Genomic DNA, 11,630 nt, shown 5'->3' on the forward strand with positions numbered 1-11,630 from the left:
CGTGGTTGGATTGTTTTAATCATCAAATGCATCCTGAGTCAGGTATCGGCCTTATTCTATAGATGGAGAAGTGAACACTTAGGAAATCCAAGAGGTTCGGCAAACAGTAGAAGCTAGTGTGTGAGAGAGATAGGCTTGGCTAGGGTTGAATACTCATTTGGAGCCTACTACCTTTCCCTTCATCTTTGATATTTCACACACACACACACACACACACACACACACACACACACACACACACACACAAAACCACAGGGACTCATGTAGTCCAGGCTGGCCTGGAATGTGCTTTGTAGTTAAGAATGACCTTGAATTCTTGTTCCTTCTGTGTCTGCTTCCCAGTGCTGGGATTACGACGCATGCACTATCAGGCAGGGCCAGTTGAAAGCCTATGAATTATTTGAGTTAGGCCTACATTTGAATTACTCTAGCTAGGGACTTAGCATTTATTTATGCATTAGGCATTTCGCATACATTATTTTATTTGTTATAGTGCAGATTTTCCTTGTGAGAACGGAATGGCCCAGAGAGGTTCGATCAAGCAGCCAGGAATGGCTTGTTGGATTACGATGGTCCTGCCATTACCCTTTTCAGAATAGGAGGCATTTATCCACAAATATGGAGGATAAAGACATCAGCCTCAGATCTGCTGAGGTCCCTCGGGGTTCCTGTCTCCCCCAAAGGCCTCTTTTTTACTCACACCCCACCAAGTGTTTTTCATACTCCTTTTTTTTTTCTGGGTCAATCTTCTGGCCCAGTGGGAGACCCGTCAGAGTTTTGTTCTGAAACCCAGGGTGCCTGGAATGATCAGCCAGTGGGTCTCCTGTGGTGGGAACAGAACAGCTTGCTCTGTGTGTTCCTGAAGCCCCCTTCCCCCCAACTCCAGCAGGCTCGTCAGGCTGCAGCTGCACAAAGTGAGGCCTGCCAAGCTCACAGCCAGAGGGCTCCCGTCAAAGGCCACATCTGACCCTTGAGTTCTGAAGGCTGGCCCTCCTGTGGCAGCTTCTCTGTTCTCATCAACCTCTGTCCCAACAAGGCCCTTTCCGGCTCCCTTGTCCCCAACCCCTGCTAGGTAAGGCAACCAGCCAAGTCATGGTTTCTCTGAAGATTTCTTCCCAAATCTAAGATCACAAATATGCATGGTCACATGGGATAGAGCCACTACTTGCCTAAGGGCCACCCCAGTCTCTCGGTAGGCACACGGGGGTGACCTTGTAACACAGGGACAATGCACTGTGAGGCACGGGGCAAAAGTTCAAGGCTAGCAAGGTTTGCAGGGTTCACAGCCATGATCTGAATGGCCTATTTGGGAGAAAGCTTCTGGCATCATGATAGCTGTCCCAGTAACTCAGCCCTCTAACCTCCAGTACAGGGAAACCCTCTCTGTCCAGGTTCAATGTGTCTTGCCTCAATGTTCTGCTCTTTAAGTGGCCTGGACCCTATGGAGAATATGGATAGAGCAATATGAGTGTAGAGAGAGTATCTTATATATTGTACCGATGCATCGCCTGTCAATTAAAAAACCTGTGGCCTATAGGAAAGGGTGGAATAGAAGGTGGGGCATTCGAGAGGCAGAAAGAATTCTGGGAGAGAGCCAGGGGCTGGCGATTCACCCAGGAAGATGTGAAGAGATGGACGCATAATACCCGAGCACAGGTAACCAACCGTGTGGCGGAATGTAGGTTAAAATAAATGGCTTATAATAGTAAGCTGTGATCCGGTCAGAGAAGAGCCTAGCTTATGGCCAAGTGTTTATAAATATATTTTGAGTCTGAGTCTGATTTCTGGGAGCTAGGAGCTGGGAGGAAGAACCAGGACTTAACCTCTACATACGAGAGGCCGAGAGGCCGTTGTGCTTCCCTAAGATAGCTGGGACAGCATTTAGAGAGCAGAGGATGTGAAACATCTTAAAGGAACAGCTACACATGGGTGACATCACTCTGGATTCCAAAAGCGCCCTCACCTGTGGCCTCCTTCTCAACTGGGCCCTCTATTTCCCAGCTGTTCATAAAGGCTTGGGCCCTTGCTTTGCCCTGTTGCAATTTCCCCTCATGGTTTTCTGGCATCTTCTGCCTCCGTGCTTTTGTCTGGTGAGCGCTGGCCCTTCCTCACCCTCTGCTGTTTTGTTCCGCTGCTGCCTTTTTCCTGGAAGTGGTTCTCAATGAGCGGAGAGGACAGAAGGCTTCCGACTCTCCCCTGCTCTCTGCCATCTTTCTATTTGGTCCCTTGCCTGCGGAGGAGGGGTAACTGGTCTTCTTCTGCTGTCTTCTCTCAAGGACTATGTGAGAGTGACTCTTGGCATCACTAGGGAGCTTTGGAAAAGGTCTGGGTTCTGGGTTCCCCGACAGCCTTTGAGATTCTCGGCTGTGGATGCTGCCTGAGGACGTGGAATGATTCTGAGGCGTCAGCTGCCTTAGGTCCCTTAGACCCCCAGGATGTAGAGGAAGATGGGCACTTGGATAGGACGGACTGAGTGTGATCAGAGACAGTGGAGGGTGGGGTGAGGCCAGAGCAGAAAGATGGGGATGTGGCTATGCTTAAGGAATTAGGGATGGGCAGGAAGGGGCTGGAGAGCCTTGTGTGGGGCCAGAGGGGACCCTGGAGGTTGTTATCTGTGGAATGGTGGGAGGTAAGAGTGCTGTAGCCTCTGGAGCCCATCTCCCGCAACCCTGCAAACGCCTGAGCCCTGAGCCTTGATGTTTTTTCCTCATCGGGATATTATTCTAGCTGTTAGATCTAAAACACAACATGCAAGGCCAGGTCAGCCAGCTGAGATAACAGGGACCGCCACACTGAGGTTAGGATGGGGAAATTTTTTGCTTTCCTCTTCATTCTCTGGACCCCCATGAGAGAAGGACTGTCCTCCCTGCCTTTAAGACACAGAGTACCGTGGAACAAAGCTACATGCCTTCACCATGGGCCTCACTGTCATGAAACTAAGAGGAAGACGCGAAGCAGAACCAAGGGCTTTGTAGCCAGGATTGAAAAACTGATACCCAGGTCGAGGTTTCCAGCGTCCTCTCCCCCTCTCCTCTAAGCATCTGTTTTCTATGAATGCCCAGCATCTGTTCCATCGCGAGGCATCCCTAAAAAGACCCATTTAGGGAAGTGAGGTGGAGCGTCTAGGCGAGTGGTGGGAACAGGTCTGCCACCGCCATTGGCCGGGGCTGAGGGCATGCCTGTGATCTCCCATGGAGACTCGCACAGCCTGTGTACCGCTCCACTTCCTCCTTTCCCTTGTGTAGGTGTGGATGGATGCGGGCACTCAGATCTTCTTCTCCTTTGCCATCTGTCTGGGGTGCCTCACGGCCCTGGGAAGCTACAACAAGTACCACAACAATTGCTACAGGTGACTCTCCTGCCTCTTGCCAAGCTAGACCAGGGTGGACTGAACTAGTTCATGCACCTGATCCATCGGCATCCTACTTTAGTCCCCCAGGGGTATGGAAAGGCCATATAGGGTGGGCAGAGGATTGCTTTTCTAAAGGTCAGATGGCTGTGATTGGCTGGAAGACCACATGGGGTTCCCAACCTTCCCTGGCTTATTAAGGAGGTTCACAGGAGCAGGAGATCTATTCCTACAAGGCTGGGAAGTAATTAGGAATGTCGTGCAACAATGACTCTGTCTTGGTGACTGTTTCTACCAAATGTACTCACCTCACTGCCCCAACCGACCCCCCAGACACCCATTTTCATTTTATGCCCCCCCCTCTTGCTTAGATGGTTCATACTCAAGAGTTTAAGCCAGATTTAGTATCATCTGAAATACAGTCCAAGGTTCTACTGTGCATTTCACGATCATATCAAGATGTCTAAGAATTACTTGTCATTTGTGATTATCTGTGCCCAAGCCACATGCACTCATACCAGAGTCACTGTGTCCCCATGAGTCTAGCACCAGTGACCGTGCCCGGTTGGAGGTGACGGAGCGCCTGGGCTGTTTACTGCTGCCCTTCCACCCGGCATCCTCCCCTCTGGACCACCGTGGTCATTCCACATGTGAGCTAGTCGGGGGTTAAACGGGATGGAAAAGGGGGTGCACTCTGAACAGTCTAAATTCTGCTAGGGAACCTCACCCTTGGCCTCTGCGAAGGTGGGAGAGGCTGTGCTCCTCGGGGGTCCCTGCTAGCTCCTGGACAGGAAGTCCAGACTCTTGGCAGTTCTTTTCCGACCTGCTGGAGGCCTCCTTCTCTCTCTCCCCCGCACCCCACAGGGACTGCCTCGCCCTCTGCATCCTCAACAGCAGCACCAGTTTCGTGGCCGGGTTTGCCATCTTCTCCATCCTGGGCTTCATGTCTCAGGAGCAGGGTGTGCCCATATCTGAGGTTGCTGAATCAGGTGAGTGATCTGGTGAGGGTGAGGACAGGTGCACTTTTGGCCACCAGGATCCCAGAGGCAACGTCGGAAAAGCTTCCAATTTTGGAGTGTTTCAGAATTTCAGACTAGGGAAACTTAACTGTAAGGGTTTCTATAAACATTCCTAAAAAAAAAAAAAAAAAAAATCTAAGCATTGCCTATACAGGACATGGAAGCAGTATCTGGCACACACTGTGTGGAGAGTGTCTGGCCCGGAGCATGTGGTGTAAACCGAGTGAAACTGATACCAACACTCTCCCGGCTGCTCTAGTGTGGGAATTGTGTCCAAGGTCACAGGGTACCCTTGGCTTTTCACAGGAAGCTTCCTATGGCTTAACCGGGCTTTGGCAGGAGAATTTGTTCTTGCCACTGGAATCAGCTGAAGAGCGGTTATTTAACAGTAAATGTGTCAGTAGGCTCTAAAAGTAATTCTAATTCACTCATCGCAGGCACAGAAAAGGCTTCTGAGTAGTCAGAGTGAAATGTAAGCCCAGACCAATTACAGCTCTGGAGGAATGTCATTTACTACAATGGTTAGCACAGTGAGACAACCACTCTTCCCTGCTGTGGTTTTCAGAAGCCTTCCCCCCATGCCCCCCCCCCCACTGCTCCCCATTCTCTTACTTTCCTTCAGGTGAGCTTGGATTTGTTTAGCCTGCTTCTCCTGGACCGCCTTCTTAGTTGAGACCTTTGTTTGAGGCAGTACACTTGGGTGTCCGCACCTTTGTTAGACCCATGTTTCTTCACTGCCAGCTTCTCTAAGTTCTCTTCTTGCCGGTGGTACAGTGGGTGGTGTCTTGGAAACTGGGAACCAAGTGGAAGTTTGGGTGGCTTGTGTCAGGATGTGCCGGTGATGGGTGATGATAACTTTGGGGGGCAGTTTCTTCCAGCTCTGTTATTCCATGGCCCCATCCTGGGAGGCCCTGGGGTTGCAGAGGTCTGGAGCTGGCTCAGCCTCAGGCTCGGGCTCGGGCTCAGTCAGCCTCAGGCTCGGGCTCGGGCTGTGTTCCTCTGCTTCCACTGTAGGCCCTGGCCTGGCATTCATCGCCTACCCCCGAGCTGTGGTGATGTTACCCTTCTCTCCGTTGTGGGCCTGCTGTTTCTTCTTCATGGTTGTTCTCCTGGGACTAGATAGCCAGGTATCAGAGGCCGTTACTCAAAGTCTGAGGGATGAATGGATGCGGAGGGCGATGGTTGAGTCTCTACCTACTCAAAGTCTGAGGGATGAATGGATGCGGAGGGCGATGGTTGAGTCTCTACCTCATGAGACCTTGAATTGTTGGGGACTGGGTGGACATCAGAGGTGGATGCCTTTCCAGGGACCCAGGTCAGCTCATACCCACACACAAGGATAACTGCTCTTGGGGGTCTGGAGATGGAGGCTGCTGGCTGGAAGGAGCTGGCTGACAGGGCTTGCTGTGGGGGCTCTCTTTCCCCCACTTTCTCTTACCCTCTCATCCAGTTTGTGTGTGTAGAAAGCCTGGTGACAGCGCTGGTGGACATGTATCCCCGGGTGTTCCGGAAGAAGAACCGCAGGGAGATCCTCATCCTTATCGTGTCTGTCATCTCTTTCTTCATTGGACTCATCATGCTCACAGAGGTGAGAGTCTGGGAGGACAGATGGGGGCTGGGTTAGCCGCCAAACAGATGACGACACGTGCTGGGAAGAGCCACAGACAGGCCTAAGGGACTGGGGATTGGGGACACTGGGACTCCATCTCTAGGACTCTGGTAAGATCTCATGCTTTCGCAGGAATGACGTCAGAGGGAAAGTGGCACCTTGGGGATGGGTGGTCTTCCATCAGTGTCACGCTGGAAAAGACAGGTGACAGAACTAGACACCTTGAGATACCCAGTGGGGATTGTCATGATCCCTTTTTAAAACACTGCATACACTGTCTGGAGCTTTGAGGTCTAACCCTAAATAGTCTCAGGGAAATAATAACTATGCCAGCTCTCGGATGCCTTCCATCTTCTATCCAAAAACAATGATTAAAAACAAAAACCAAGGGGCTGAAGAGATGGCTCAGCGGGTAAGAGCACTGACTGCTCTTCCAAAGGTCATGAGTTCGAATCCCAGCATCCACATGGTGGCTCACAACCATCCATAAAGAGATCTGACACCTACAGTGTACTTACATATAATAAATAAATAAATATTAAAAAAAAAACCAAACCAAAAGGTCAAAGCAACCTCCCTATTTCCCAAAAAGCCCAGCCTAGGGTTTTCTGCCTTAGTCTGCTCAGGGCTTCAGAGCTTAAAGCTCAGTTGTCTTACATTACTGTCTGTGAGCCTCACCACCTCTGTGAGCCTGCAGGATCATAGGGGTCACAGGGGTCACAGGGGTCACAGGGTCACAGGGTCACGGGGGTCACAGGGTCACAGGGTCACGGGGGTCACAGGGCTGGCCCTTCCGCCTCCTCCCACGCAGGGCGGCATGTACGTGTTTCAGCTCTTCGACTACTACGCAGCCAGTGGCATGTGCCTTCTCTTCGTCGCCATCTTTGAGTCCCTCTGCGTGGCCTGGGTTTATGGTGAGTGGCTTCTGCCCAGAGCCTAGCGCGCTCTTCCACGCCAGGACTCTCAGACCAAAGTGAGACGTTTGCCGCTCACACGTGCCTTTCTCGTCACTGCTGTCCTGTGAACCTAAAGAGTCCACCTCCTGCTCTGTCCGAGGCTTTTAACAGCCTCGGTGTTGCTCTCTGCCGCTGTCGTGTGCGCCAGCGAATCCGAGCTGACCGTTTTCTCCCAGCGTGGTTTCAAAAGGCGGCTGTGTCCCTTGTCTGTTTGTCCATACCCATCCTAGTCTGTCTGGCCCTATCCTGTCCCCTCACAGCCTGAAGCGTGTCTTCTGTCCTTTTTCCTTGTCCCTGACAGGAGCCAGCCGCTTCTATGACAACATTGAGGATATGATCGGGTACAAGCCGTGGCCTCTTATCAAATATTGTTGGCTCTTTTTCACACCAGCTGTGTGCCTGGTAACGGAACTCTCAATGGGTAAAAGCAGGGTGCTGGGTGGAGAGGGATTGTGGGTGCCGTGAGGTGGAGGCCCACAGCTCCTTAGGCCTTCGACATCACCTTAGATTTTTCATTCATTCTCTCACTAGATAAGATAGGAAGATAAATTCCTCCTTTCCCTTTCACAGAGAGGGATTAGCCCAGACTCAGGTCACTGTCACAGGAGTTGACCCATGGTTCCGTGCGAGGCTGACGACCTAGACAGGACTGGCACACAATGCTAGGCTGCTCAGAATTGTGCCCGTGAGCGCAGCAGGCGGTCCATGGAGAGCCTGACACACGGGTCATCTCAGCACCTCACAGGAGAAATGTCAGCTTTATCCCCCCCTTACAGACAAACAGGCTCAAGAGGTGAAATACTCAGACCAGCTACGATGCGTCAGCGAGTTGGGACTCTTGGTGCCAAAGATGGCACACAGTTCAGTCCTAACTAGAGTGACTGAGGAGAGGGACCCAAGAGCCTGCAGTGACAGAGAGTGTCCACTGGACATGCTACTCAGGAGTGGATTTTGAGCAGAATGTGGGCGGAGCCTGGAGACTGACCTAGATAAGCACCACAGACTGCTGGGAGAACAAACCCTCGGAGGCAGCTGCAGGGGTGGCATGGCCGATAACACAGGGCTCCAACACCAACCTCTTCCTCTTCCGTTTTACTGCAGGCAACCTTCCTGTTCTCCCTGATCAAATACACGCCCCTGACCTACAACAAGAAGTACACATACCCGTGGTGGGGGGACGCCCTGGGATGGCTCCTAGCTCTGTCCTCCATGATCTGCATTCCTGCCTGGAGCATCTACAAGCTTTGGACTCTCAAGGGGCCCCTCAGAGAGGTAGGAGGAAAGCAGTGGGGGATGGGAACCTCGCTGGATGGCAGGTGGGTTGCTTTCGACCAAAGCTGCAGTGCAAAATCATCACCCAGCCCGGTGTGGGCACCAGGGACACAGAGCAAGAGTACTTGAGAGTCTTACAAAGGGACGCAGGATAACGGCAAGACCCAAGCTGGGACTGCAGGGTTGGCAGCTGGAAGCGGGCTATAGCAGAGAAGGCAGACAGACATTTGTAATGAGGAAGGCTGGCGGGCACCCGTCCCTTAACAACGACAACTGTCCTTTCAGAGACTTCGCCAGCTTGTCTGCCCAGCTGAAGACCTTCCCCAGAAGAACCAGCCAGAGCCGACTACTCCTGCAACGCCCATGACATCCCTTCTCAGGCTCACAGAACTGGAGTCTAACTGCTAGGACCGCGGCCTTGGACACACCTGTGAACCTGGCTGTGGGGGCAGCTTTAGAGGCAGAGGGCGGAACCACCTCTCTGTGCTGGGGCACAAAGACGAAAGGGGGTATTTGGGACCCACTTTCTGAGCTGGGTACCCCCTATCTTGATGCCCCTATTCCAGGGTGGTCCACACATTGTGACATGCCTGAATCAGTAACACCCCTTCGAGGCAGCTTGGGAGGCCCAGGGAGGGCTGGGGAGGTGAAAGCCATTAAACCCAACTTCCTCCCACAACTGCTTGCCAACATGCCTGGTTTCTGTCCTCTGCTTGTACCGTGTCCCCTGTTCGTTATAACTTTGTGGCTCTAGGGTCCTAAACCCCCGCCCCAGCTCTTACCAAATTCTTACGAATCACATAGGAGGTATGGCTGCCGTGGTGGGGGAGGGAAGGCAGATGATGGGGCCAGGCCACTGTCCTCCGTCACACATTTGGATTGAAGGAAGCTGGTCCCCTCTCTCCACGCTTCCCTAGAGTGTCATGTGTGGTCCAGTATGGTCCCCTCCCCCACTCGCCACCGCTGCTCCACACTCCTCTCCCCCATCCTCATCATGGGATTAAAAGAGAGATGGAGGGAAGGACAAAGAGACCAGGCCCTGGTTCCAAGAAGGAAGAAGACTCGCAGCAGTTTCTTTCTGTTTGCGTGGTCCCTACTGTGTCCCTGGTTGCATCTAAGGGCTGATGCAGGGTGAGAGAGGGTTGCCAGCCCGACCAGCGGGGTCTTACAGAAGAGGTCCTGCCCAGACTCCTCCGACAGAGGGACTCCTCAGAGATTTAGATATGGGGTATTGTCACTTGCAGACATGGCCACAAGGGGGCGGCACTGTCATGTCCTCCGTCCCGAGTGTCAGGGCTGAGCTTCAGAGATGAATCAACCCTCAAGGGCTAGCTTTCAAGAGACTCAGGCAGGAGACAGGCAAAAAGCTCTAGGATGTTGCCTGGAGGTCAAAGCAAGGCCCAAAGCATGCCTTAGAAACCAGCCTCTAAGGGGCTGGGGAGAAACTCCGGCTCCATTGTGTACGTGGATGAAATGTGCCTCTCTCCCCACCTAGAGTAAGGTCAATCCTAGACTTTGCATGTTCACCGGGGTGGGGGTGGGGTCCTTTGCTGCTACCTGACTTGACTAAGTGTCCTTTTACTCTCTGAGCTGTTCAGGCTCCGCCTCTGCCCCCACCCCGCCCCCCAGGTGATTTATCAGCTTGTGACACAGTTTCAAGGGAAATGTTTTGAAATCTTTGCCAGTTTTCCAGTTTCTGCCTAGTGTTGGAAGACTCTAGAAATCAAGGATAGTGGTCCTCCTGACTCTGTGGGGGACTTGACCCTTTCTCCTAGGTGACTGACTCCGTGGATACAGACTAGGTCACAGTCCTGCCGGTTTAACGTGCCAAAACCTAGGATTCTACACACCTCACACCCTCACCCACCTGACCATGTTTCTAGAACACCGATGGCTATAGGTTTATGGCTGTACTTACTACAAACATGGGCAGAAGCAGAATTCAGCCCATTTCTTGTATTAGCCTTGGCTGGCCCGGAGCTTGCCTTGTAGAGCAGGATAGCCACTTGCCTCTGCCTCCCTAGGGCTGGGATTAAAGGTGTGTGCCAGGGTGTCTGTGTTCATTTCCTTGACAGATGAACAAAGGGCTTGAGAGGGAGTCACTGAGGGCAGAGGGAACCTGGGCGGGCAATTCTGAGTATATGCTAGCTGCCTCTCTGCCCACTCGATTGGTCTGAGTTTTATGAATATGCTGAATAAATGAGGTGGCTCAGTGACCGTCATGCGAGCCTCACTTATAAAAGTCCCGAACGGTGGCACCTACAGTGTGAAAGCCACATGTCTGCGCTTCTCTGACTTGTGTCCACTTCCATGGACTGTCTTGGTAGAAACTCCTTGAAATCCGCACTCACTTTCAGATGATAACACCATGTACCCTGCCCACACAGTTCTATTACAGGGATCAAATGAAGTCAGGGTTCCAAGTGTTCTTTTCGTCCGGTTTTGGGTACAAGCGTGGGCGATAAACACTGGCTGACAGGTGGAGAAGATGGAAATTTGAAGAAATGTGACTGGTGTCGTCAACACCGTTTCGTTTTTGCTTCGTTTTGTTCTGAGGCAGGATCCCAGTGTTAGATCAGGTTGTCTTCCAACTCACCGTGTAGTTCAGGGTGGCCTTGAACTCACAGAGATCCTCTCACCCCAGCTTCCCAAGTGTTGGGATTATAGATCCAAGTGGCCAAGCCTAGCTATGGTGCTTGAGTTTGGCTTCCAGCTGAGGTAGGGGCCGGGGTGATGGGAAAGGTTGAGGAGAACTGTGTCCCTATCTGGAGGGGCAGAGACTGGATCCTCAGTTCCCAGGAGAAGAAAGCAAGGTGGGAAGGGGAAGCCACACAGAGAGGCCAGGTGGTAGGGTGAGCTTTAGGAGAGATAATCTCTGAGTGCAGAAGGCAGAAGCTTAGGGACAAGTGGCACCCGAGAAGGTGCCCATGGCATCCGGAAGGCACACACTAAGCCCCGAGTCCACTAGGCTGCCTGGAGGCCTCAACTGCCCTAGCCTCAGACTCAGGCATGGCTCACAGCCCCGGCCATCCCTAGACGGTGCGCACGGAAGCACAGGCCACCTGGGCAGCCTTCTCCATGGAGGCTTGCAGGCTACTCTGGATCTCAACTTTGACACTCAATCACAGGCAAGCAAAACCTCTGATCCCCAGTGTTCTCCTCGAAACTATGCTGAAACTACTAACTTACCCCACCAGCATCGCCAGACTCCAGCGAAAACAGGCACCCAGGAAGCACTTTGGGGGAACACATTTACCATCGCTGCACCCCCAACAGTGGCTCTCCTCACAGCAGAAAAGTCCAGGAGGTATCCAGGACAGCAGCCCACCCCTTAGCCTCAGGAAGAAGGATGTGTATTTACTGAGCTAAGTGAATTTGCTAGGGAGTGAGGAAGACATGGCCCCAAATAACCTGTGGCCCAGTGG

General features: G+C 52.4%; 1 protein-coding gene across 2 annotated transcripts in view; it reads left to right on the plus strand.

The window, feature by feature from the left end:
• Slc6a13 (solute carrier family 6 member 13) overlaps positions 1-8,857 on the plus strand; it is a 33,994-nt gene extending 25,137 nt beyond the window's left edge. The window contains exons 7-14 of one of the 2 annotated variants that reach the window (XM_052174766.1): positions 3,246-3,349; positions 4,214-4,338; positions 5,383-5,495; positions 5,819-5,956; positions 6,789-6,891; positions 7,235-7,335; positions 8,035-8,205; positions 8,491-8,857. In XM_052174766.1, coding sequence (XP_052030726.1) covers positions 3,246-3,349; positions 4,214-4,338; positions 5,383-5,495; positions 5,819-5,956; positions 6,789-6,891; positions 7,235-7,335; positions 8,035-8,205; positions 8,491-8,613 — 978 coding nt within the window. In that variant the 3' untranslated portion in view covers positions 8,614-8,857. Of the gene's footprint in view, positions 1-3,245; positions 3,350-4,213; positions 4,339-5,382; positions 5,496-5,818; positions 5,957-6,788; positions 6,892-7,234; positions 7,355-8,034; positions 8,206-8,490 lie in introns of both variants that reach the window. The other variant, XM_052174767.1, reaches the window with a different exon arrangement.
• The last annotated feature ends 2,773 nt before the right edge of the window (positions 8,858-11,630 follow it).

Source organism: Apodemus sylvaticus, chromosome 2 (genome assembly GCF_947179515.1).
Source record: "Apodemus sylvaticus chromosome 2, mApoSyl1.1, whole genome shotgun sequence".
NCBI classification, from domain to species: domain Eukaryota; kingdom Metazoa; phylum Chordata; class Mammalia; order Rodentia; family Muridae; genus Apodemus; species Apodemus sylvaticus.